This window comes from Vigna unguiculata, chromosome 1 (genome assembly GCF_004118075.2).
Source record: "Vigna unguiculata cultivar IT97K-499-35 chromosome 1, ASM411807v1, whole genome shotgun sequence".
Taxonomy (NCBI): Eukaryota; Viridiplantae; Streptophyta; class Magnoliopsida; order Fabales; family Fabaceae; genus Vigna; species Vigna unguiculata.
The window spans coordinates 886,428-912,040 of NC_040279.1; the positions used below are offsets into that span (position 1 = coordinate 886,428).

The window sequence follows — 25,613 nt, forward strand, 5'->3', positions numbered from 1 at the left end:
ACAAAATAATTCAAGTTATGTGTTGTAAATCTTTATTTTCGTTGTGCTGTTCCACGAACATTTTTTTATAATTCAAACATAAAGCAACTATATTTGTGCTGTCTAAACAGATCAATGGATCTTATGGTGATAACTTTACTAACTTTCATATAAACAATTATCTTAAGTTATACCAGCAATGATTTCTGATTGGTTGACAATGTGAAAAAAATTCTAGAGACCATACACATCTAATAAATGTTGGGTAGATATGTACAACCAGTGGCATTCTAATTATGAATTAATTAATGGACAATGATATTTTTACTATTAAACTTTGACAACTTTTTCTTATAACATGAGGTGACATTTTCTAAATGATTTTGAAATATTAAGAATGGGTAAATGGAAAAATAGAAAACCACTTAGAAAATACCACCTAAGGTTATAAGAAAAAGTTAGCAAAATTTAGTAGTCAAAAAATCATTTTCCTTAATTAATTATGTTGGTGGGTACCTGGATGGTGTGAAATCAGAGTTGCTGCACTCTGTTTCTCTATCTGACGAAGGAGGGGTTCTCTCTCTGACGTGGAAAGACAACTAATAGCTTTGCACAGAATTGTGTACTTATTAACTAAATCCTTGTAGTCACTTAATAGCATCTCCACATCTCCAACTGTTAGCCCTTTGCTCTCTGCTTCCATGTAAGGATAATTTGATCCATGTTCTAAAACTTCAAACACTGCAACATTTTACTGTGGTTATGTTCAGGGATGAAAGCTCCAACAAGTATTTATAGAAATGGAAAACATAAATCGGCAAAATTAAAGAGTTCAATCAAATAAATCAAACTTCTTCAGTCTTAAATAAGTTAAGTAACATAAATTTTTTAGAAGAAAACATAAATTAATTCTTTGTTTCATCTCATAACATAAGTTAATCCAAAGTGACTGTGTCTGTTTGGTATGGATTATTTTTATTGAGAAAATAATTGTTATTTGAAAAGCTCTTTTTCAAATAGTTACACTAACAAACTAATTGTTTTTTTTTTAAATAAACTAAACAGTTTCACTTACACATACTAAAAAAGACAGGGATCAAGAAAACAAGTTCTTCTAACCTCCAGTAGCATTAGGTTTGTGGGGCATTTTCTCTGAGAAACTGCACTCGTTGTTCTGTTGCTGGCTCATTTGACATGTAGAGGATGATTCATTTGTGACTTTATTCATCAACTTGGCTGCTTGCATGCTCTCCTCAAATTTGTTTTCGTCCATTGAAAGTGATTTGGCATTTAAGTCAACTATAAATGACGTTGCTGACACTAGATTTGTGAAATAATATTCAGCTTCTGATATAAGTTTTTCTTGCCTTCTGAACAACTTGATGAATTTGAGGTTAGAATGCAACTTTGAAGGATTTGCCTGAAAGTGACAAACCAAAAGGAATAAATCAATCACTGTCAAAAAGGGGTAGTGTAAAGGGAGAATTTGGATTATCTGCTGGTTTTTGTGTGCTGGTTTTTTATTGTGCCTTCTTAACACATTGATTACTATTAATTTTGACATTTTAAAATATATTAAAAATATATTTAAAATATCAATACAGTGTATTTTTAATGCTCAGCAGAAGACAGTACTAAAAAAACTAGTAGAGAATTTGGACTCGTAAAGAGAAGCCTGTGGCGGCCTAAAATCAATGAAAGGAAGAGTTCAAATTTAATCAAAACACAATTTAAAGGCTCTAGAAAATGTTGCCAGGATTTACCAGTCATGGCTATTACAACATATTCTTATCTTTTCTTATTAAAAAAATCATGACTCAGGTTCTCTACATAGAACCTTATAAGTTGGACTGAAGCATTTATTATACAGCATCATGTCAGTATCTCTACACATCTACATCAAATAATTTGCAAAGAATTACAATACTATTTATTAGTGAAAACTCTTAGAATTTGATTTTTCCTATATCACTAGGGTATGTTGGATTTCCAACACACCATCATCACACCGTGGAAGATGTCAACAAATACTAAAATAGATTATGAATTAATTATGTTAGAATTAGACACAAAGAATCTTCTACACTCTGTAATACTGGCAAAAGAGGGTCTCGGTATCCTATGTTAATAAATGGAATTTAAGTCTTATTCAACCATATGAAATCAGCTTATAAGGTTAGGTTTGCGTCTACTCATGTATCGAAAGTTAAACTTAAAGTTCACCTCTTTTTTGATAGAGATCCCACATCAATTAAAGATAAGACGAATTACACTATATGAGTAGGTGCAGATCTCATCTTACAAATAGGTTTTATAAGGTTGAGTTAGACTTAAATTCACCTCTTTAAGATTCTAAAATTATATTTGACACCCAGCAAAATGTCTTATTACCAAGAGGGCTTGCCTTGATCGTAACATATATGAGCACAGGAAGAAAGTCATCTGCCCCAGCAGGAACATGCTCAGACATTGCAACATTTAGCAACACATTGTTGATGACTCTGCAACAATTCAAAATGCTCAGGAGCTTCTCATGGGGAGATTTGAAGGCATTGATTTTCAGCAATTCTTTCTCTGCAAGCTAAGTGAAAAAGGAAAATGGTGTCAATACTTATAAGTAGTTCTAATTTATAGAAAAGCCGAAGGCGCTTGGCATTATTAACTCTTGCAATTTAAACTTCATTTTCTTTCCAAAAATTCTCTGCTTGTCCTGTCACAGTTTCACATAATATGGTGCTAAGGATTTCTCAAATCAAGAAACAACTATTCCACAAGTTTAATTTATCAAATGAAGACACATGAACAACTTTATACCATATTTCTAACATTCCCCAACACAAAAGCCCTCTAAACGTAAACATAGAAAATGCACATGCTCATTCACCTTGTGTCAAAATTCTATATTTATTACAATGGGAATTCTACGAATCAGTTGATGCTTAGAACTGTTATTCTTCCAATACACTGACTGTCATACTATTCCAACTTGTTAGTAATATTATTTGCAATGATGATTCTATTTGCTTAACGTTTTCCAATTTTAATAAAAATCACATAAAAGACTTTTACATATTTTAGTAGAATGAAGCGTACCAGCAATGAAGCTTCATTTTGAAGAATTGGCGGTATATCCAAATGTTCAGGCTTCAGAAAGGTTTGGAGCAAGCTTATTTTCTCAGAGATTTCATTGTCAATCTTAGCATCCTCAGGAGTAGCAGAAAATGTTCGAGAGAACAATTTAATCATTACGTATTTTTCTAAACCCTGCAGTAAAATACATAAGGTAGTTATATTCATATAAGTCAAAAACACCCCTTCAATGATGTAATGTAAGCATAAATGGTTAGAAATTCAAGTGTGAGTTTAAGTCCCACATTGACTAGAAATGAGAAAGTAGAGTACTATATAAGGATAAAGACCCATAAACCCATTGTCTTAAGGTTTTGGGGTGAGAGTGGTGTCAATGCCTTATGTGGTTGGATTCAGGTCTTATTGGTGTTGTATCTCCCTGGCGATACCCTCTCTGTAGACCTAATATAAAAAGAGGGAATAGCAATTTTGAACAGGAAAATTACACTTACTCCTTTGAACTTAGTTTGAAATATTCTAAATTCCTCTATTTTTGTAAAAAATAAAATAAAAAATACTGCGTACCCTTCCATTAACACATTTGTAAGAGCTCTGTTGATTTGTTAATACATTAAACTGATGTAGTGTGCTATAAGATTATGATTGTTTGATAAACGAACCTCCAAGGCACAATCAATGTCTTCTTCAGAGGCAGTTGTCCACAGTGGATGATCTCGCATTGCTGCTTCCATTGACAGAAAAAAATCTTGAACTCTTTTCCCATCATTTTCAGGTTTCGGTTGGTAAAATGAAAAGGATACTATAAAGCTGATAAAATAATTTTGCCGTCAGGATTAATAGAAGCACAAAACATACAAAACAAAATCCAAACGCAAAAATTCATCACCAAAGCTTTTATTCAATTGTACTGAATAATTTTTATGTTGAACCCAAGAGTATCTTCAGTACAGTTGGTATATAAGGGATTGATATCGTGTAAGAAATTCCTTTTCATACAAATAAATTGAGTGATCGAACTCACGATCACATTATTAAAAAAGCACAGTTATTTGTGAATCAGAGCACACCATGTTGATAATAATATTGAATAATTTTACTCAAAATAGTAAATTGAATGCAATGCAATGTGATGAACGTAGCAGTGATAATAATAAAACCAATAAAATCAAACACTAGTTTCTCTTTCAACTTTTGAGTGCATAAACAGAGTAGAAAAGATGTATAGCATAAGCATTGCAATTGAATAAGAGAAAATGAAAAAGGGAAAATAGAGTGAAAGGTGGTGATTGCCTCTTGATGGATCGAACGAGGTCAAGGGAAGCAGGGTGATGCATGCGATTGAGACAATCAGTGAAAGGCGTTGTTGATCTTGACTCTGCGACAGTGTCCGTGTTCATGTTGTTGATGTTAATGGAATAATCCCAATTCATGAGAGATTGAAACTGAAACAGAGGAAGAGGGAGCATGTTTCAGAATGAAAACATAGGAGATGAAAATAATTAGGTAAAGAGATACACGTGATTCACGTTTTATGCACCTACCAGCATAAGATACTTAGTCTACTAATTCGTCAACTCTTTTCTTGTACGTGGTGATACTAGATATTACACGAAAAAGGGATAATAAGATAAATTTGTAATGCTTCAAATTAGGATGAACGTAATTTTGGTTTCCCTAATTTAGAAAGAAAATCATTTTCATATCTCAATTTTTGGAAAATATATTTTTAGTTGTTAGCACTAAATTTGAGACTGAAAATAATGTGATTTAATAACTCTGTCCTCTTTGAATAGACACTTCTTTTAAAATTTGAGACCTAAAAATTTTGGACTAAAATCATGCGAAAGTTCACATCAATGTATTAATCACTTATCACCTACCGATATAAAATAAGATTTTTTGTGAAATTAAGGTTTTCTTTTATCCATTTTGGTATATGTTTTGAAATAGAGGATATGTAAACACATATATTAAAAATCACATTGTCATATATATTTGATATCATCAATAAAGAGATATAAAAGTGAGTTTATCTCACTATAATAAAAACATGAAGATATTTATAACCTTTTCTAGATATTTATTGTATTCGTTCAATATGAGACTTGTCTTGTATTTCTCATTAGAGAAAATAATGAACTTCAATTCAAAACTTTAGACAACGTAGATTCTCTTGACAAAGATCTCACTCCTCTTTTCCTTTTCTTATTTAGTTTTTCTTTATAAGAATGTGAGACGGATTCATATTATTTTTGAAAAGGAAGAACTTCTATGTTTTGCTTACCTTACCTTCAACATTTTTTTTCATTCTGCTGTCTTTTGATTGATCCTTTTCAGATCTTCATCAATTGATGCATATCTTCGGATTAGAAGGCAAAGACAGTTCAACTACAAGTAGTTCTCACCAAAACATTTGACACTCATGGAAGGTTTAACTTAAAAGATTATCACACACAAAAAATAATTAAATTGAAAGAGGGAAGCGTGAGAGAATGTGACCTTACAATATGTAATGTGTTTGGTTATTAAACAAAACAATATAGCAAAGCAGAATGGTTTGTATGGGTGTGAATTCTAGTATGAAAAAGTCATATAAGCAGAAAATGATGAAAAAGACAAGCTGTCACAGCAGTACAACGTTCATGACAGAAGAAAAATAACATAAATGACAGAGAAATATCCCAAAGGGCCAGGAGAGAGAAAAAGACAATTCACATCCTCCCTTTCTCCTATAGCAAAAGCTGTTTTTATAATCACGTCGTACTCCACACGAAATCCTTCAGTGCAAAATTGATTATTCGTTTCCTTCCACTTTTTCGTTTACCTTTGTTTTCCTCCCACTTTGCCATGTGTCCCATGGGTCCCATGTCCTTCATCTGCTCATTACCCGCGCCATTCATAACATTTCTTCCCCCATGGAAGTCAACCTTGTCCTCAAGGTTGAAGTGAGGATACTCCCGTTGCAAAGTACTCACGTCTTCCCAAGTAGCTTCAGAGATATCCAACACTTCCCATTGGACCAGTACTTGAGGAATATGTTGATCTGCTCGTAAAATGACTCTGTATTGTAACACCTTGAGCAGTTGAATAACAGGGCCAAGTTCATGCGTGAGCAAAGGCAGAGGCATATATGGTTGTTGATGTTCTCCTTTGCACGGTTTCAATAAAGACACATGGAAAACTGGGTGAATCTTCGCTGTAGGAGGCAAGGATAATTTATAAGCAACAGGGCCAATGCGTTGTATCACCGGAAATGGACCAAAATAACGAAGGCCAAGCTTCTGATTTTTGCGAAGAGCCACCGAATGTTGCCTATATGGTTGGAGTTTTACAAACACTAATTCTCCCACTTGGAACTCCACATGGACGCGCTTCTGATCTGCATATTTCTTCATCAGAGCCTGGGCTTTTATCAAATTCTGCTTAAGACATAAAAGGGTTTGATCACGGTGCAACATCATTTCTTGTAAAGAAGGGGGCCTCGGTGGCATTTTGTTCATACTTCGGAAAAGTAGGGGGGTCTCTCCCATAAACTGCCTTGAATGGTGTCATGCCAATATTGGTTTGGAAGGCAGTATTATACCAGTATTCAGCCCAGGATAACATCTTACTCTAGCCTTTCGGTTCATCCACTGTGAAGCATCGTAAATACATTTCTAAGCATCGATTAAGAGCTTCCTACTGACCATCGGATTGTGGGTGGTAGGCGGTACTCATAGCTAAGGTAGTGCCACTTAGCTTACAAAGTTGTTGCCAAAAATTACTTGTAAAGACGCGCTCACGATCTGAAACGATTGATTTGGGCATCCCATGTAACTTCACAATAGATTGCATGAACGCCTCAGCCTCGTGCTTGCTTGAATAATCTGCCTTAAGGGTGCAAAAGTGCGCATACTTTGAGAGACGATCGATGACAACCATAATTACGGAAAAGCCATATGATGGGGGAAGGCCAACAATAAAATCCATGGCCAAGTCTTCCCAAATTTGTTGCGGGATAGGGAGGGGCTGTAATAGTCCCGCTGGTGATGTAGTGGATGATTTGGCTTGTTGGCATATCAAGCAGTGTTGGACATAAGCTTTAACATCTTGGGCCATACCCGGCCAATAGAACTGGGATGAAACTCTTGCTAAAGTGCGCGCAATACCCGAGTGGCCACCAATGGGAGAACTATGCAACTCCTGCAAAATAGTTTGAATCAAGGGGTGCTGGGTCGGTACCACGAGTCGTTGCTTCCAGAACAACAACTTGTTTTGAACAGTATAATGCGGACTTTGGGGAGTGCCTGCGTCGCAGAGTTTGAAAATATCTGAGAGTTTAGAATCAGCAGCAATCGCATCACGTAAGTGTATAATGAGATCCCAGGTAGGCTGAGACAAAGCCATGAAATAGGATCGAGACAGGGCATCTGCAGCTTGGTTCTTCTCCTTGTCGGACTTATACTCGATGGTAAAATCATACCCCAAAAACTTGTGCAACCAAGCTTGTTGCTCCGGAGTATGAATAGCTTGTTCCATGAGACATTTTAAACTTTTTTGGTCAGTTCGGATGGTGAATTTATGGCCAAGTAAGTAGTGCCGAAATTTCGCAATAGCCTCGGTGATTGCATGGAATTCCCTGGTATAGGCAGATTGTTTTTGCATTTGTGGTGACAATTTCTTAGAAAAGAATGCAATGGGATGTTGTGATTGGCTAAGAACCGCTCCAATGTCGGTCCCTGATGCATCCGTTTCCAAAATAAACGGTTTGTAGAAGTCTGGCAGTGCCAAAACAGGAGCCGTGGTGATGGCTGTCTTGAGGGTATCAAAAGCAATCTTGGCTTGCAAATCCCAATGGAACTTATCCTTTTTTAGCAAATTGGTTAAGGGAGTAGCTATGGAAGCATACCCTTTAATAAATCGGCGATAGTACCCGGTTAATCCCAAAAACCCACGTAATTGTTTCACTGTGGTTGGAATGGGCCAATTCAATATGGCTGTCACCTTGTTGTTGTCCATCGAAACACCCTTACTCGAGACAACATGACCAAGGTATTCCATTTATTGTACACTAAAATGACACTTGGATAATTTGGCAAAGAGACGGTGTTGTTGTAAAATCTGAAGGACAGCTTCCAAGTGGTGTAAGTGAAGGGACCAAGAGGTACTGTAGATCAATATGTCATAAAAAAAAAACTAACACTGCTTTTCGCAACATCCCTTGAAATATAGAATTCATCAAGCTTTGGAAAGTAGCGTTGGCATTTGTAAGCCCAAAGGGCATCACGAGCCATTCATAATGACCTTGATGAGTGCGGAAGGCTGTTTTGAATTGATCCTCTGGTTCCATCAAAATTTGATGATAACCGGAACAAAGATCTAGTTTGGAGAAATTGAGCGCCGCATAGTTCATCCAGTAATTCATCGACCGTAGGGATGGGGAAGCTATCCTTAACTGTGATGGCGTTTAAAGCCCTGTAATCAGTACAAAACCGCCATGTACCATCTTTTTTCTTGACTAAGAGTATTGGTGAAGAGAATAGGTTGTTGCTAGGAGAAATAATGCCTTCCTTCAACATGGCAGCAATCATGGTTTCGATCTGCTCCTTATGGCTGTGAGGATATCTATAAGGTCGAACTTTCACCGGTTGCGTACCAGGCAGCAAGGGAATCTGGTGATTATGAGACCGAACTGGTGGTAAACCCGAAGGTTCAGCAAAAACAGAGCAATATTGATGTAGGAGAAGAGCTAGCTCTGGGTGTAAGTCAACATGGCAGTCAACCCAGTTATCCTTTGGCTCCGTAGGAAGTTGAAGTTGTAATGCATAGCATTCATCAATAGCACGGGTGTGAGACATTCGCCGGATATGATGAAATTGCACTGGAGTGGGAAGCTTAGAGTTATCACCCCGGAGAGTAATAAATTCACCATTCAAGTAAAATTTTAGAGTTAATGTACTATAATCTGAAATATGAGGGCCTAACGTAGCCAACCACGATGCACCTAACACCAAATCTGCGCCAGCAACCGGTAATAAATACACGAGAAGAGTAAGGATATGACCTTGTATTGCCACCGTGAGTTCCTTTATCAGACCTTCAACCTTCAACGAGTTGCCATTTCCCACCATCACGTTAAAAGTGGAAATGGGTTCAACGGGTAATTGTAAGTGAGTTGCAAGTCGAGGTTGGAGAAAACTATCAGAACTACCACTGTCTAACAAAATCTGAACAGGGGCACCCTGAATGGAGCCTTGGAAGCGCATGGTACCCACTCCGTGAGATCTTGTAAGGGCATTTAGGGAGAGATGATGATCCAAGTTATGGTCGGTGGTGGTATGAGCAGGGGTGGGAGTTGGTTGTGTTGGATCGGGAGGGTCCTCGGGTTCTTTGTATTGAAGTAATAGGTACTGTTTATTAGGGCATTTATGGGTTGGGGTGAATTTGGCATCACAAGTATAACATAATCCTTTCTCTCTCCGAATTTGCATTTCCGCCGGGGTAATGTGTTTGACAGTGGATGGTTTGAAAGGTTGGCTAAATGGTTTCATGTTTGGTGGGGGTAACAAGGGTGGTAAGGTATTTGGGTTTGGGTGTGGGTGGGTTGTGGTTTTGGTGGAATACGTTTTAGGGTAGCTAGAAGAAAAGTGAGGTTTGGGATTAGGGTTATATTTGTCTTCAAAAAGTTTAGCTAATGATACCGCTTTGAGAATGGAGTTTGGGGATTGTGCCAACACGTCATGTCTAATTTCCAGTTTAAGACCATTTAAAAAACAGTCAAGGATGGCGTCAGCGGTAACGCCCGTAATGCGATTAGCCAAGGCCGTGAATTCAACGTAATAATCATTGACAGATCCCAACTGGGAGAGTTTGAAGAAAGCAGATCGTGGGCATTCGTATGGTGAAGGGCCAAATTCCAGGGTTAATGCCTTAGTAAAACCATCCCATGACTGGAAGGGGTTGTTCTTTTGCATCATCTGAAACCAAGGCACCACATCTTTCTCCAAATAGATAGCAACAATAGTGAAACGTTGGGGCTCAGGAGTATTATAATACTTAAAAAATTGCTCCGCTTTAAAGATCCATTGTAAAACATTAGTACCATCAAACTTGGGAAAATCAATCTTAATATTCCGAACCTGAAACGACAAGCTGGATGTTGAGTTCAAACCACCAGGGGCCTGTTGTTTGGAAACGTTATGGATGGCTAGCTCGAGCTTTTCAAAACGTTCTGTATAACTGAGATCACGCTTCTCCATGAGGTCAAGGATTTTCTTCACGTTAGCATCAAGATCCTTGAGGCATGTGTTTTCGACCATGGTGGTGTCGATGAAAGCACCAAAATGTAATGTGTTTGGTTATTAAACAAAACAATATAGCAACTGTGAAAGCAGAATGGTCTGTATGGGTGTGAATTCTAGTATGAAAAAGTCATATAAGCAGAAAATGATGAAAAAGACAAGCTGTCACAACAGTACAACGTTCATGACAGAAGAAAAATAACAGAAATGACAGAAAAATATCCCAAAGGGCCAAGAGAGAGAAAAAGACAATTCACATCCTCCCTTTCTCCTATAGCAAAAGTTGTTTTTATAATCACGTCGTACTCCACACGAAATCCTTCAGTGCAGAATTGATTATTCATTTCCTTCCACTTTTTCGTTTGCCTTTGTTTTCCTCCCACTTTGCCATGTGTCCCATGGGTCCCATGTCCTTCATCTGCTCATTACCCGCGCCATTCATAACACTATATAACATATGATTCCGACAAGGTTGATATCCTTTGTCATCTCCGATTTGCATTATCTCCAAATAGCATAAAAAAAGAAAAAGAAATAGAAAGGTGTAGAAAGACTAAACCAAAAGGTACTCCAGAAGCAAACTCATAAGAAAATAAAGAACACCTATTATTTAATAAAATTTAGAATACTATGCTGCCACCGATTACAACGTTCTATAATACCATACCAAACAAGTTCATCAATGCAATATTAGGATATTTGTCAGGCTTAGATGTGCCGTGTAGAATTGTTTCTTCACTTCAATTCTTTATATGTGAGTGCATATGTAAGTGACACTTGAAATTGTGCCTTAAGTCAAAATTGGATCCTCTCGTTTTTTTCATATGATAGGGTCGTGTGAGCAAAAATTTTAAGACCCCAAAACAAATTTTGACACGATAGTTTGAATGGTACAACTGTTTGAGTGGTAGCTAGTTGATTCAGTCCTATTTCCTAAAAATCACAACAAATGGACCTGCCTAGGATATTCCTCAACCAGCTTCATTTCATCACAAAGACATGAAATATCAGGCATTATCCCTCCATCTTGATACCTGTATATTCCATCTCCCAGTAGATCATTTAACAATGCATCTGGTTCTCTGGCTCCTCCATGCTGTAAGAATTTTGTTCTTAAAGCCAATCCTGTAGTTGATGAAAGTGGATCTTCCTCGCACAGTTTCTTCCATATGGTTGCAGCAAAACACTTAGCATACAAATAGCTATAATAACCTGCACAATAAATATATTAAAGTATCGACCGAAACTTCAAAACGTCAATAAATGGAGAAATTCAAGTTGAAGTCAAACACTTTTTGGTGGCATCCATTGGATAAATGTAACTTCTACCATCATAAGTGTCAGGTTATTTAAAACAAATAACATTGGATCATTATTCAAAATTCAAATTCAAAATATGCAGCCTATACACGAAGTGCGACAATGAACACAATTCACCCAAAGGAAATCAGGCACCTTCTAATTCAAAACTAATGAGTTCTGTCATTCTCACACGACTGTTTATTGAGATTTTAGTATGCTAAACATCGCTAATACAAGGAATTTTAACAAAATTAAGACTTTGGACACACCTGCACCATAATTAAGAAGATGACTGAATCGGGTCTCCCAATGTGTGCCTTCCACATGTCCATAATTGGTGTGCTCTCTTTTCAGTTCGGCGACAACAGAACTAATGTCACCATGAGGGAGTGGCTGCTCTCCAAAAAGTGTCTGGTCAACAAGAGCATAGAAGATCTGACAAAATAAGACAATTAAAGTGTTAAACAATGTAAACTATTTATCCTTCATAGTCAGAAAAATCAAGTTATGCTTATGCACTCACAACCAATGCGTCCTCTACACAGGCATGAAAAGAAAAGGAAAATATAAAAAACCTGACGCTGCAGTTCAGTTGCAGCAAACATATCTCTGGCACCCTGCATTGACTCAACCAACTTCTGAGGAATTTCTTCGCCAGTTGAATAGTGTCTAGCAAATTTTCTCAAAACTCGATAATCCCATGCATAGTATCTGTCATGAAAAGTAATACTTATATCAGCAGTTAGGTGTAACCAAATTTATTCAGAAGCAACTCTCGCCCTTCTAAATTATCAAATGATGATACCCCAAATATCTGCAATATTACAACATTCCCTTCATGTTAGTAAATGTATATCAATCATTCCCAACTTGCCAATACATTCTTGAAGTCTAGCAATGGGGAGCTGATGAGGACATGGATGAAGAGGAGATCACTCAAGAGCTTGAAGAGAGAGTCGATACCAGAACCAGATCTAAAGAACGAACAAAGGAAAGACTCCAAGAAGTAAACAACAATTATCAAGGAAGAATCACTCACTAGGGAGATGACAAGAGACCTTGGAGAGAACATCAAGAATACCTGTCTCCATAGTATAAGAAATCTTTGCTTGTATAAAGAAAATATTCATTTTTTAAAATTTTTACAAATTAATAGTTTTGTTTGGTTTCTAAGACTGCATGACAAATTGATTGATCACACTAACATGACCTTTCTATAAGACATCTTTCTCATCTTGTACTGGTGGATGTTGACATTCCAATTGCAGATCCCAATTGAAGATCGAAGAATCTCGGAATGTCATGGTTAAACTTTGAAAGTTGAAATTTCAGGGACTCACTTGAAGATGATGGTGAATGCAAAGGACTAAATCAGGGTTTCATTAAAAAGTTCAAGATACCAATGTAACACAGCTTTACAAGACTGAGATTATATTAGCTTAATTCTGCAAAATCAAACCAAAGTACATACACCATAGAAAATTAGGCACTTGCACAGCGAGTATCATTCAATTAAACAATTCATCCAAAACTTTTATATTTTATTACCACCCTGATTTCAGGGTTAAGACTTAAAGAATATAATTCTTGATGCATTCTACTCACTCAAACAGGTTGGATGGTATTTCAGCAAAATCCAGAACCGCTCTGGTGCCTGAAAAGTGCTGGTAGTCCTACAATGAGAACATGGGATCATCTCATTACAAAAATGACAGCAGTAACTACTTTTCGAAGATTATGAAAAAATGTTTGCAAAGGTATTTTAGTTCAGTAAAGAATATAGTAAGAGAGTCCAAATAATTCGAACTTCAAAATGATTTTAAAACAAATGTTACGTTAGTAAAGATTAACTCAATTTGTTAAAACCATGTTCATACTGGTGCCTTCAAAATATATGGTGAGGAAGAAATTTGACTTCTATAAATATTACTATCAAATTTTGAGAGGGAGAAAAATATTCTTATATTATTGATCTAACTGAAATGAAATGATATAAAGATGATGAATCCCTGTAACGTTACATCAGACAATCATCAAGGCCGAATGTCAGTTACAACTGCCTATTAGTGCAATATGCGAACTCGTGAATGAAGAGTAAAAGAGAAGACATTATCATTAAATGAACAAGGGCAGGGTAGATCTTATTTATTATGTATTTTTCTGTTATTTACACGATAAGATGAAATTTCTCATATATTGTAGTTATTTATAATAGTAACCAGGTAGGTAATAACTTGTATAAGTTTGTAAACAGGTTATTAATAAATCCCTAAAATTAGGGCATTGGTTTTACAACATTATCACATGCTCAAGGGATTGGACATCCTTACAGCTTAATTATAACACAGTTATCGTAGAGATATCACAAAAGTAAAAGTAGTTAACCTTGAAAACTGATAATATATTTATATTATTAACAATTGATTTGTATGGTGAATCCAACTTGCACAAATGTTTATCTTTGATTCTAACACGTCAAACAGCTTTGTCCTTATTTTGTAATGCTACTATTTCTTCATAAGTTCAAGAGGATACCGTTCTTGAAAGCAAAGAATGAAGAGCATGTCCAAACTCATGAAATAGAGTTTCTACTTCCCAATGACTGAGCCTTACAGCTGACGGATTTTGAGATCCCGAAAAGTTACAAACAAGAGCTACAATCTGCAAAATCATCAGAATCGAGCATAAATAAGAAGAATAAGAAGTCTGCCTCCTCTATGGTGAACACAATAAAAATGTGTTTAAAATGACCATTGTGCATTGATATTTGTCAAAAAAAAAAGGAAAATGTCATTATGAAAAAACTGATTGAACACAGTGACTTAGACAAATATGTTTAAAATGAGCATTGCACATTTATATTTGTCTAAAAGAGGAAAATGTCTTTCTGGAAAAACTCATTGAACAATAACACAGGTCTAGGAAAACCTATACAGTTCATTCTTAAATTTACTGCCTAAGTACCCTTAAACAGTTCAGTGATGCTAAGTGACGAGATAACAAATATGGTAGCTTTTTCTTGAAGTTCAAAAGTAAATGTTACGTTCAACTCCAAAAAAGTACAGTTTGAAAATGTTATAAACACATCACATATTTGGTAAATAAAAGTTTATGGTGCATAGATAGGCAAGAAGTGCTAAAACGGAGATTCAATTACTTACCACACAATAGGTAAAAAATGAATATGATGCCAATAAAGAATGGCATTTATGTTCACTTAAACTTGAGTTTATTGGTAACAAAAGCTTACATTTGTTTTCACCATCATTTCTACAAATAAATATGCACTTGAGATGAAAATTTAATAAACTAAAAAGGAGAGTTTTCTATGAATTGCATGAGTTGTTTTTCACCTGGCATGTTGATATTTGGTCATATAGCAAAAAACAATTTGTCTCAAGAACTAAAAAGAATTGAACTATAACCTAAAACATTATAAAACATCCTAATGTTTCCTATGTTTCATAAATTCCTATTGTTTCTCATAGAATGGGATAAATGTTCATTCAGAGCAACAGTCCTTGGAGATTGTTCATGTTTTGTAATTCAGGAAAACAACTACTGCCTAAGTTTTCCGGTTGAATTGATTTTTATCTAACCCGTTTTCTTTGTTTTTGTTGACAGGTTTGATAGGAGCATTCAAGAATGTAGTATTAGGTAAATTCATATTGGCAATGGGATACATAATTAATCAACTTATGCATCCCAAGTAAAGGGTACTTTTGTCTTCATGAAGTAATGATAGAAACTAAACAAGTTTCGCAAAATCTTTACATATACCAAATCACCTTATCTTTCTCGACTATTTGTGGTTTCCTCTCCACATAAGAGGCAGTGATATTTTCTTTATTTATTATTGTTATTTAATGTACTTTTTTGGAGCCTATATAAAGACATTGTCATGCCTTCTATAATGACAACAATCACTTATTGAATAAAAGCCTTAAAGATATTCTCTTGTGTTCCATGCTTCTTTGAGCATGAGCTTTACTTAGTTGCTATAATCCCATATTCCTTCTTGTCAAATGTCACATATCGACTGATTATCACTTTCTTTGTTTTTAGATTGTGTAGTTTGTATGCCTTTGAATTTTTGCAATATCCAATGAGCAACACTTCTTGTTCTGACAGTGCAAACAGGTCATTCCTTTGATTTTATTCATTAGTTCTGTCAAGTAAGCCGGGCCAATGAAGCTCCAAATATCGTGAGCTCTTTTAAATGGTTAGTCATCAACAACTCCAAATCATTATAATCAAGTTTTCTATCTAGCTCACTCTCTTAATATATATACTCTCACATACACAATATTTTTTTTTTCATTTTCTTATATCTACACATCTTTATCTCAAGTTCACAATAGCAATGTTGGATCTAACCAGCTTTGATACTAATTTGACATCGGTGGGGCATTACTTTGTATGCAAAGACTTTGCAAAACTTGATTAATTTCTATCATGTAGCACAAATATAGGGATAATAAAGTGCTAGGTGTTGAACAGTTCCAGTTAATTGGTGAAAGTGTTCCCTTAGTCTCACATCACATCACCAAGCATCACGTTTTTCCACCAGAACATGACACATCTCTTCTCTTTTCACTAATATCAGACCACATTAAAAATGGAATAGAAAACTCACATAGAAGGAACTACACGTATGACAAAAAGAGAAAATTATATTTATAGTTAGATGCCTCAATCTGAGTAAGAAACCGGGCATAAGCAAATTTTCACATACTGGAAGCTGGTATTCTGTCTGAGAAATTCTGCGACCCCCTTTTATTGCAAAGTGAGCACAACCAGGATACTTTCCCTTTCTTGAGTATAAATCGAGGTACAAATATCCCAAGTCACCCTGAAATGAGTTTGAATATCAGTGTCTTTGGTAATACATAAATTTAGTAAGGCCCAAAAAAGTATAAGATATTGGTAGAATAAAAAAAATATTAGGACAGCAGAAATACTTAATTAGGAAAGCAAGACAACTAGAGGAGCTCAAAGAGAGAATGGGTGAAAGTACATAAAAAATGAGATTGTGTACTTTGAGCAGTGGTTTAATAAATTACCACTCCTCCCAACAACTATAGTTTGGTGCAGAATCATATAATCCCACCACAGTAAGGCCAATCATCAATTTACTTTATAGTGTGACAAAATTGTGTTTTGAGTAAGAGAGAAGAAATAAAAGAAAATGATGGAAAGTGTAAGAAGAATGAGAGAGTGTTTCTGTAATCTGTGAAAGTCCTTTTGCTAAATTAATTGAAATAGATTTCTCATTTTATATTTTCAGTTGAAAAATGGAAGCTAGGTAGATGATCCTATGTTTGTAGTAACATACCTGATAACACAATTGCTATTGTCAGTTGTCTGACTGTGCATTTAAACATGAGATACACTCTCCCATTTAGTATAAGCAAAAAGAAGGTAATGGCATTGGTCGGAGGGCTGACATTCTTTTTTCAAACAAAGGTACAGAATGTGATAACCGACCAACCCTTGATTTTTAAGAGTCCTTATAGACAAATATTTGACAGTACAAATTAACATAAAGTTAAAACTACAGCAATATGACGTATGACTTAAAAATTTCTTCCACCAAATACCTCTTCGGGATGATGAAGAGATAGTTTAAGCACATGGGAATCCCAAGATTCATCAGGTGCTAGAGGGATGCTATGAAAGGTTGCACCAAACAATGACTGCACCAGCACCTTCAAACCCTCAATACAGTTCGAGAGAGAAAAATATGAACCTACAACCTGCATACATGATTTTTGGATTTATATGAAAAATACGAACATGGATACTAGAAGTATTGATTATAAACAAAACATGTCACACTTTAATTACCGAAGCATCCAATTTATAAGCAGAGGACTTCATCATTGTCATGTAATAGGTCTCATCCCATGGCCTTAAATCTCCATCACTTTGACCACATTTTTCTCTCTTGAATTTCGTGAGTAACTTATGCTCCTAAGATCATAAGATAAGTAAAAGAGAATAATTCTCAGTTACAGGCACAAGCAACTTTAGCTATTACACCCTCATGCCCAAGAACGTATACCTTGACGGAATCTATACCTCTCTAGTCTTAGGCTTGACCATCTTGCTCATTTCGAGTAAAAATGACATTACAACTTTTGGTGATAAAGCCATGTTAGGCTTAATAGAAAATTCAGCATAAGAACTACACCCCATTATCTGCATCAAATGATGACACAGAAAAATCATTTATGTTACAAAATCAAAATAGAAAAAAAAATAGCTGTCATTAAATACCTACAAAAATCATCAAGCAAAGTAAATAAAAATAAACATCCTACAGTTTTTTGTTGAAAAATAAAATTTTGACCTAAGAGAATTCAAACCTTGCTCAATTGTTGGAGCATACCATAATCTTTCCCTGATTTCATTGTTTCAGTTTCTATTCGTGCAGATTTATTACCCTATAAATTACTTTTCGATTTAAAAAATAATTATGACATATAGCATTTAAATAATACGACTTGCAACCAAATATAATTGTATCCACCATGCACTCATTATCAGAAAGTAATATTCAGCTCTTAATGTCCTTTTTCCAAGTATAATTCATAAAACAGAAATATCACATTCTTTTAGCAGTGGGCAAAAGTCTTGTTCGTTTTTACTGTAATCTGTTCATTTGGCTTCTGATATTTATAAAAGAATGCGGATGCTTGTCTCCTCGGGTGTATTTACTTGTAAATCCAACTTTCAGCTCATAACCCACTATCCTATTAGAGATAGCCTTTTTGAACTGTTCAAATCTAGAAAAGAGAGAAACACTGAGGTGAAACCGTGTGTTTCTGAATCAGGACAGGTGCTCTATTTATATTGAGAAAAAGGAATCATACAATAAATAGTGAAAACTTAATATCCTCTAATAACAAAGACATGATATGAGAATAAAAAAAAATGTTCCTAATAATACATATATAATCTAGATATTCGTGATTATATAGGATCAACTCCTTATTTCTATAATTATAACTATATTCCTTATTATATAGGATTAAGTCCTTATTTCTATAATCATAACACACCTCAAGCTAGAGCATATAGGTTGTACGTGCCTAGCTTATTACAAATATGATCAATTATCGGTCCTCTAAGAAACTTCATGAACACGTCAGCCAATTATTCATTTGAGATGACAAATCTAGTGGTGACATCAAATCCATCTAAAAATCCCATGAATCACAGGAAGTCAAATACTTTGAACTGATGACATGTTACATATGCAAAGACCTCACCCTGTTTTGTCTCCTAACACAACCATTATCCTTAGTTCTACTTAAGAAATGGGGTTACTCATTTCGGGCTGTCCAGCGTCTCCTTTTCTTTGTAATAAGCTGCTTGGGACTTTTGGAGAATATTAGATTTGTCCTAATAAGTTGCGGGATCAGTTTCTCCTAATGTCAGAGGCTCTGGTTTGCTGAAAGAGGTGAAACTTTTCTTGCAATGTTCTGTCTTTGCAAATTTTAGGTGAATATTACCGAAGAGAAAGGCAGGAATTTTGAAGTACATTTCTTCAACTATAAACTTTATCTACCAGAGGATTACTTTTTTGGCCACTATTTGGTGTTCAGCTCCTGGTGTATTCAGAACAGTTTTTTTGTTTCACTCAAGCACAAAGAGATATGCATGCCCAGTTACAATGTTACGAATTCCAAATTCCAATCTCTTACGTTATAGTTTCCTAATTTGTCTTCTTTTTCTTGAGAGTATTATTTATATTCTCTTTCTACAAACTTTTCTCTTTTTCCTAAATAAAATTCATCTCTACCCAAAAACAGAAAGTAACAGAAGTATCAAATATTTACACAAGCATACAAATGCTGATGGGGATCCAGAAAACATGTTGCATCAAACAGTAACATAGAATAAGAGAGAGAACACTTATGTCATGGCACAAATCAAACTGCTTAAACTGAGTCGGTATGCCTCATGACGATACAGACCTGAGCTAGCTCATGTCGTGCAGATATAAGCCTTTTAAGGACATCAACATTTGCATGTGGAACAGAATTTCCTCGTATATATACCATTTTCCTAACCTGAAAATACAGAGATAAATTGACAGATGTCCATTAGTTAATTACCGTATTAAGCTAGTTAGGTTGAAGAAATAAAGTAAGTTGCCTATAAATAAGAGGGGAAGTTGAGAACAATATTTTTAAATTGAATTTATCATTGAACAGGTTAAAGTACTACTTCAAGGTTCAATGGTCAAACTGCCAGAAATAATATAATGGTTTTACAAAATATATAATGTGGGAACAAAAATACATAACTCCATAATAAGCATTCCAAGTCTCAAGGTTTCACACTAGTTAAGGCCTCAAATGTGTGAAAATGCAATAATGTTAAGTCAATTCAACTATCACGTTTTGTAAGTTCTGAGATTATTAAAATAAAATACTTTTTAACGACTTGGATTTTTGACTAGATTTGCCAGCTTTTGACAGGTAATTTCTGAGGTTCAAATGGATTGAACATGACCAGTCCACTGATTTTTTTTATTTATTTGGCCAATCTAGTCCATTTTTAAAACATAGGTTAAGAGAGACATCATCATCACAATTGAGAGGAAACTAGAGACTTTGGGCATTAAAAGGTTCAGACCCTTTAAGTTTTGCAGCATTTTATCTGTGCAATTGAGTTTTATACCCATTTGAGGGTGGGGAAAAGACAAGTTCAGTCCCTCATGGATCATTTGAGAATACCAGCAGATCGTGAGTACACTAGAGTATTAATACTAGATTGCTTAGAAGATGAGATGTGATTACAAATGTTTTTTGTTCACATGAAGTTACTGGACAGTCCTTAATAGGACTCGTGAGTAATCCTTACAACTATCTATTATCAATATACTAAGTTAAACTTAAAAATCACCGAATAGAAACTACCTCATCATCAGATGAAAATTGTAGTACAGAAGAAAGAGTTTGTGGGTCCGTTGTAATCCGAAATCCTTTCTCTTTAAGGGTGCTCCTGGACCCTGATAAATCCTTGGTTATTAATGATACTGACCGATGTATAGGCTTTACAAGATAATGCAAATTCCTGGGGATGCGAGAAGAAGGATATATATCAACAGTTCCTGGGTCCATGACAATATTCTCGTTGTACCTAACCAGAGCAATAAATTGTAAACCGATCAAGATCAAAAAATTAGTAAGCCTAATTCAAACATACAACAGATCACCGTTGAGGAGAATATTAATTAGAGCATAAATTTATGGATTCTGACATCATGGCACCAGTTTACCAAAATAAACAAAAAATAAGGGGAAAAGACAGTAGAAAAATAAACTTATGTTCAGGGAACAGACTGCTTTCACATAAAAGAAAATTATTCAGTTTTCATAACAAGCAACAGAATTGTCACTGCAACCAATGCATCAATATCAGTTAAAACATACTCTCGGCATAGCTGAGAAATTTCAATATTTAGCGTGTTCACTCGATCTAATTTCCCTGCAAAGAAAGCACATAACATAAGAAACAATTTAGAAATAAAAAGTTCCCTACATCTTTATTGTGAGTAAAAGATGAAATAAAGAGTAAAATAATTACCAGAGCAGAGATTAATTCCACCCCTTTCAAAGTCAACACGTAAGTTTCTAACTCCCCTCTTAGCTTCCTCAGAAAGCATATGACATTCTTGCTCGGCTTTCTTAATTGCGTCATATAGATCATGATTTGTGTTCAGATACTGCATAGCAAAAGGAGAAAATAATGAGCACAGGTGTTGGAGTTAAAGCTCTGTGTAAGTATATAATGTCTGCATCTTACTTCTAGAACTACAGTGAAGACCAGATCTTCAAAGGTTAAGTTTCCCACATGATTTTTTTCTCAAATCATGATTGATTAGCAAGTTTAATCATATACTATACTTCTTGGTTTAGTGGGTCGTGTGATGTCGAATTGGTTGCTAACTAACTCTGAACTCTACACTTATTTCTGTCATGATTAAAGATATATATGCACTCGTCTTCAATTTAAAGTGCTTCTTCAGGCTTTAAGATCAGACATAACTAATCTGTCTTACTTCAGCATTCCAACCAAACCAACTATAATTTTGTCCTTAATGCCATTCTGTTGCTTACATATAGACTTCACAGAAAATAAGCATTTCATCCACTTCAATTCAGATAATAATCCATCCAACAACCTAACCAAATGCCATAGAGATCACATTTCCTTCCGCAATTAAATCAAATTTGTTGTCCACAACAATATAAATTTGGACAATGATAGATAAATTAAAAAGCAATGTCATAGTTTCCCCGTACTGTTATTCTATTTCCTCAATACTGCTACTTAACGTCAACAACATAAAATAATTAAAACGTGATCTTTGCCTTCAAAATTGTGGGACTACAAAAAGTTCAAGAAGTGTCTCTTTACCGTTCTGCCAAATATACAGAAAATATCTTACAGGGAAAAGATAGTAATACACTTTCTAACATATCCTTTAGAACACAATCCCATTGATTGAAATTCACTAGAAATCACAAAATTTTGCGAGTCCACTCCTGTCATCTGACTAGGTTCACTAAGGATCTACAGTTTTGAGTAAATTTTAACTAATAGTAGAGAGTGAGTTCCTGAACATGGAAGGAACATATAACAAAAGTACATGCTATGCCCATGCACACACACTCAAACTTTGAACACTTTAAGCAACGGAACAACAACAGTACATAATTTTTCATTTTTCTTAGGCTACACTTTTGTTACGTTAATTAACAATAAACATAAGGAAAACAAACAGTGAGCATCACCGGTCACCTCACATGTAGATATTCATTAATTCTCATCGATGCCTTGCTGGCCTCCTCAACAAACTCTCTGATTTACCAAAAAAAAAAACAGAAACATAACTTCAATCATGACAGAAGCATTACAAAATATGATGTCCAAAGATTTCATCAATCATTTACAATAGAAAAATCAACAATGTGCATGAATTAGAAAGAGAAGCCAGTTACTACAACCACTAATAACAATAGTAACAACAATTTACTCTTACATTATTAGTTAGAGTTCACAACTTTTAGTGTAGGACTCTCATTTCTATAACAGTTTCACAACATACTCTTCTCTCTCTCAGAGGTGCATTAACCAAAAAGTTTATTTCTTAAACTATTCTCCTTTTATAGTCAATTCTACTTTTTGTCTCTTTTAATCTATCTTCCTTTATCTCCGTCTTTAAATCCAATAATATTTGTTAAAGAAACTGACAATAGTTAAAAATAACCTTCTTATATCAGAGTTTAAATTGTTTATTGTAAATCCAAAATATAATTTAAACAACAAACATATCTTATTTACAACGAATTATAAATGTTAAACATCACTATCCTGTCAGGGAAAAAGCTAAAATACTACTACTACTAATAATAATAATAATGGCAACAAGAAGAGAACCTGTCAGGGTGGGTATGCCTACACAATTCAGCAGAGTCAACAACAGAGCATACCTAGAAAATGAAACATGCAAATTGCAATACATGTATTCGATAGAGTAAAAAAGTGAATACAACAAGCAAAGTACTTATTCTCTCAAGATAGTTGAATCAGGATACCAAGTGTGAAATGAAAAGCCTAGTTTTTGAATCACAAATTGAACCATATTGTGAATATTAAGATTCATGATAAATAATAAAAATAGCACACGTATACATGCACGAATGTGTGTGTATAAAACCACAAATGCAACAAAGAAAAGCACAAACCCATAACCAATAACTTAAACATAACTATATAGCATCATTCTAACAAAAAGAAACACAAGAAATGAAGAAAAAAAAACATGCATATTAACATACCCTAAACAAAATAAAAAATAACAAACAAAGGAGGAGTTGTAAAATCTCCCATGACACCACTTAATCATCTACACCTGAGTTTTAAAACAAGGCAATATAAATTTTGAAAGCATCCAATTCACAGCACCAAGCTTCCAAATCTTCCAAATTGGTGGGAGTTTATCAACCACCATGTCAGTTATTCTCAGTAGAATAACTTACAGTGTCAGAAATCTCATCCATTGCTCGCATCACTTCAGCAGCTGGCTGTTTCCTACAAATGTAACTGATGAGTTCTCCAGACCTAGCAATCCACAAAAATAAAAATCAACCATGTGGTCATGGCACCATTTAGTAGCAAGTGCAACTGTTTGACACTTTGGTTGCTAACGAACAAAACAAATGTGCATTTATCATTACAACCAAATAGAAATGTGTGCAACAATTGACCATTACAGCCAATTATCAACAATTTCACAAACGGCAATGCATAATGAGAGAATTTGTTTTAATAAACTCCCTCGGGTCTAATCTAAGAAAGGTTGTTTTTCTATTCATTTGTCATTTTTAAAAGTCAGGACAGCATCAATTACTCTTTTATACAAAAGAACGAAATGAGAATATCTGAAATTTATAGCAGTAGCAATAGTAATTGAGTGTAGACTATTTTACATTTTGTAGGTTATATAATGAAACAAATGCTCGTTTATCAAGTACATGTGCGACAATTGGCTAGTACAATGAATTACCAACAATTTAACACACTTTCGTGCATAGAGAAAATACATATCAAACTTAGCACAATACAAACGCTGAAACACACGCATGCCTGCATTAGTATCAGTTTAAGCAGTAGCAATAATATTAATTGAGCGAGGAATATGATTCGATGAGATATATACCTTTGAATGGCTTCGTCGACGAAGGATTGAAAGCCTTTTGCGGTCTTCAAATGAGGGAAGCCATAGAGACCAGTAGGAGCAGAAAACGCACGAACAGGGACGGAGAGAGCACTCCGTTTCTTCGAATGGAAAATCAACGAAGTACCTCTGCTCACCACTCTCCACATCGCACCGTTCATGCTGCTAGCTCACTGAACTCGTTCAAAACGCTGCGCACGCACATGCTTAAATATGCTTAAATATGCTGACTGTAACCCACCAACTGAGCCCAAAACATCCGACCCGAACCCGGACCGAAAGTATGCAAAACAAAAAAACACTAAAAGAATAAAAATAAGCAAAATGATTATTTGAGAAAGAAAATTTGACAAACTTTTTTTACAAAGTGACGTGACTTTTATTAATTAAATTTTTTAAGTAAAAAAATATTACACGTGTGAGAGACAAATGTGAAGGAAATTGAAATGGTGTGGTGCACATGACGATGGTTCATAAAATCATAAGGAGAGAGAAAAGAAGTGTTGAAACCTGAATCTGAGTGTGTGCGAGCGAGAGAGAAGTGTGAGAGTGAGAAATGGATGAAGAGAAAAACCAAAATGAAAACAAAACCCCTTTTCTTATTTTCTTGCTATTTATTTATTTGTAGCCTTGAACCATAGGATTGAATCCCCACATCGAAAGAAAGAGATGACGATAGAATACAACACACAAATAATAGTGATATCTGTGGGCCCCCTCAATCCCCATCCTCCCAAATGAATGGCTCCCTCCGTTGTGTGATATAGCCAATTTGTGTTAACTTTTGGTATTTCAAGATTTGTAGGTTCAATTTATTTATATTTATTTATATAAATATAAATAAAATGGTAAGTGTATATTATTATTCATATTTTTGTAAGAAAATAAATCTTTTATTATTATGTAGAAAGAAGTTAATTGAAGGGAGAAAATAGTATAATCAACAATTTTTATTATTATAAATTATAAATATAAAGAATACAAATGAATCAATGTGGTTGTAGGTGAGGTACTATAAAAATTCAATCTTTGACTAAGAGCACACGTCAGTAATAAAATATGGTTGAGATAATTATTGAAAATATATAATTTAATTTCTTAGAAAGATAATCATCAATAAATATTTTGAGGTGATTGAAAAATGTTCAAAATAAAAAATATATATTTAGTTTTATATTTGTAAGAAGCAAAGAAGAATATCATAT

At 34.8% G+C, this 25,613-nt stretch overlaps 2 protein-coding genes across 13 annotated transcripts; both read right to left on the reverse strand.

The window, feature by feature from the left end:
• Positions 1 to 170: 170 nt before the first annotated feature.
• LOC114193931 (vacuolar protein sorting-associated protein 9A-like) lies at positions 171 to 4,692 on the reverse strand. 3 transcript variants are annotated; one of them, XM_028083942.1, is made up of 7 exons: positions 4,611 to 4,692; positions 4,360 to 4,511; positions 3,729 to 3,876; positions 3,073 to 3,243; positions 2,384 to 2,560; positions 1,099 to 1,399; positions 171 to 720 (listed from the first exon to the last, which is right to left on the reverse strand). In XM_028083942.1, exons 1-7 carry the CDS (start codon positions 4,614 to 4,616, stop codon positions 476 to 478), a joined length of 1,200 nt encoding a protein of 399 aa, XP_027939743.1. In that variant the 5' UTR covers positions 4,617 to 4,692; the 3' UTR covers positions 171 to 475. The 3 variants fall into 3 exon arrangements, with proteins under 3 accessions (XP_027939743.1, XP_027939737.1, XP_027939752.1); XM_028083936.1 differs by lacking the exon at positions 4,611 to 4,692 and having other exon boundaries at positions 4,360 to 4,576; XM_028083951.1 differs by lacking the exon at positions 4,611 to 4,692 and having other exon boundaries at positions 629 to 733; positions 4,360 to 4,580.
• Positions 4,693 to 10,934: 6,242 nt separating this feature from the next.
• On the reverse strand, positions 10,935 to 25,152 carry LOC114186551 (mitochondrial intermediate peptidase, mitochondrial). 10 transcript variants are annotated; one of them, XM_028074505.1, is made up of 18 exons: positions 24,919 to 25,152; positions 24,391 to 24,599; positions 23,711 to 23,792; positions 23,109 to 23,161; positions 22,475 to 22,529; positions 21,252 to 21,390; positions 21,098 to 21,152; positions 20,582 to 20,804; positions 19,634 to 19,729; positions 17,733 to 17,852; positions 17,499 to 17,624; positions 17,252 to 17,407; positions 16,387 to 16,503; positions 14,187 to 14,312; positions 13,257 to 13,324; positions 12,227 to 12,362; positions 11,921 to 12,086; positions 10,935 to 11,561 (listed from the first exon to the last, which is right to left on the reverse strand). In XM_028074505.1, the coding sequence occupies exons 2-18, from the start codon at positions 24,567 to 24,569 to the stop codon at positions 11,290 to 11,292; spliced, it is 2,169 nt and encodes a 722-aa protein (XP_027930306.1). In that variant the 5' UTR covers positions 24,570 to 24,599; positions 24,919 to 25,152; the 3' UTR covers positions 10,935 to 11,289. The 10 variants fall into 10 exon arrangements, with proteins under 10 accessions (XP_027930306.1, XP_027930298.1, XP_027930290.1 ...); XM_028074497.1 differs by having other exon boundaries at positions 24,391 to 24,652; XM_028074489.1 differs by having other exon boundaries at positions 24,391 to 24,709.
• Positions 25,153 to 25,613: the final 461 nt, after the last annotated feature.

Coding starts and splice junctions, on each gene's coding strand:
- LOC114193931 (XM_028083936.1), bottom strand. CDS start 4,535: ATGCTCCCTCTTCCTCTGTTTCAGTTTCAATCTCTCATGAATTGGGAT. Junction 2,561..3,072: donor AAAATGAAGCTTCATTGCTG/GTACGCTTCATT, acceptor TTTTTCACTTAG/CTTGCAGAGAAAGAATTGCT. Junction 721..1,098: donor CAAACCTAATGCTACTGGAG/GTTAGAAGAACT, acceptor AAAATGTTGCAG/TGTTTGAAGTTTTAGAACAT.
- LOC114186551 (XM_028074505.1), bottom strand. CDS start 24,569: ATGAACGGTGCGATGTGGAGAGTGGTGAGCAGAGGTACTTCGTTGATT. Junction 22,530..23,108: donor AGGCATACCCACCCTGACAG/GTTCTCTTCTTG, acceptor TTGGTAAATCAG/AGAGTTTGTTGAGGAGGCCA. Junction 16,504..17,251: donor CTCTTCATCATCCCGAAGAG/GTATTTGGTGGA, acceptor AACTCATTTCAG/GGTGACTTGGGATATTTGTA.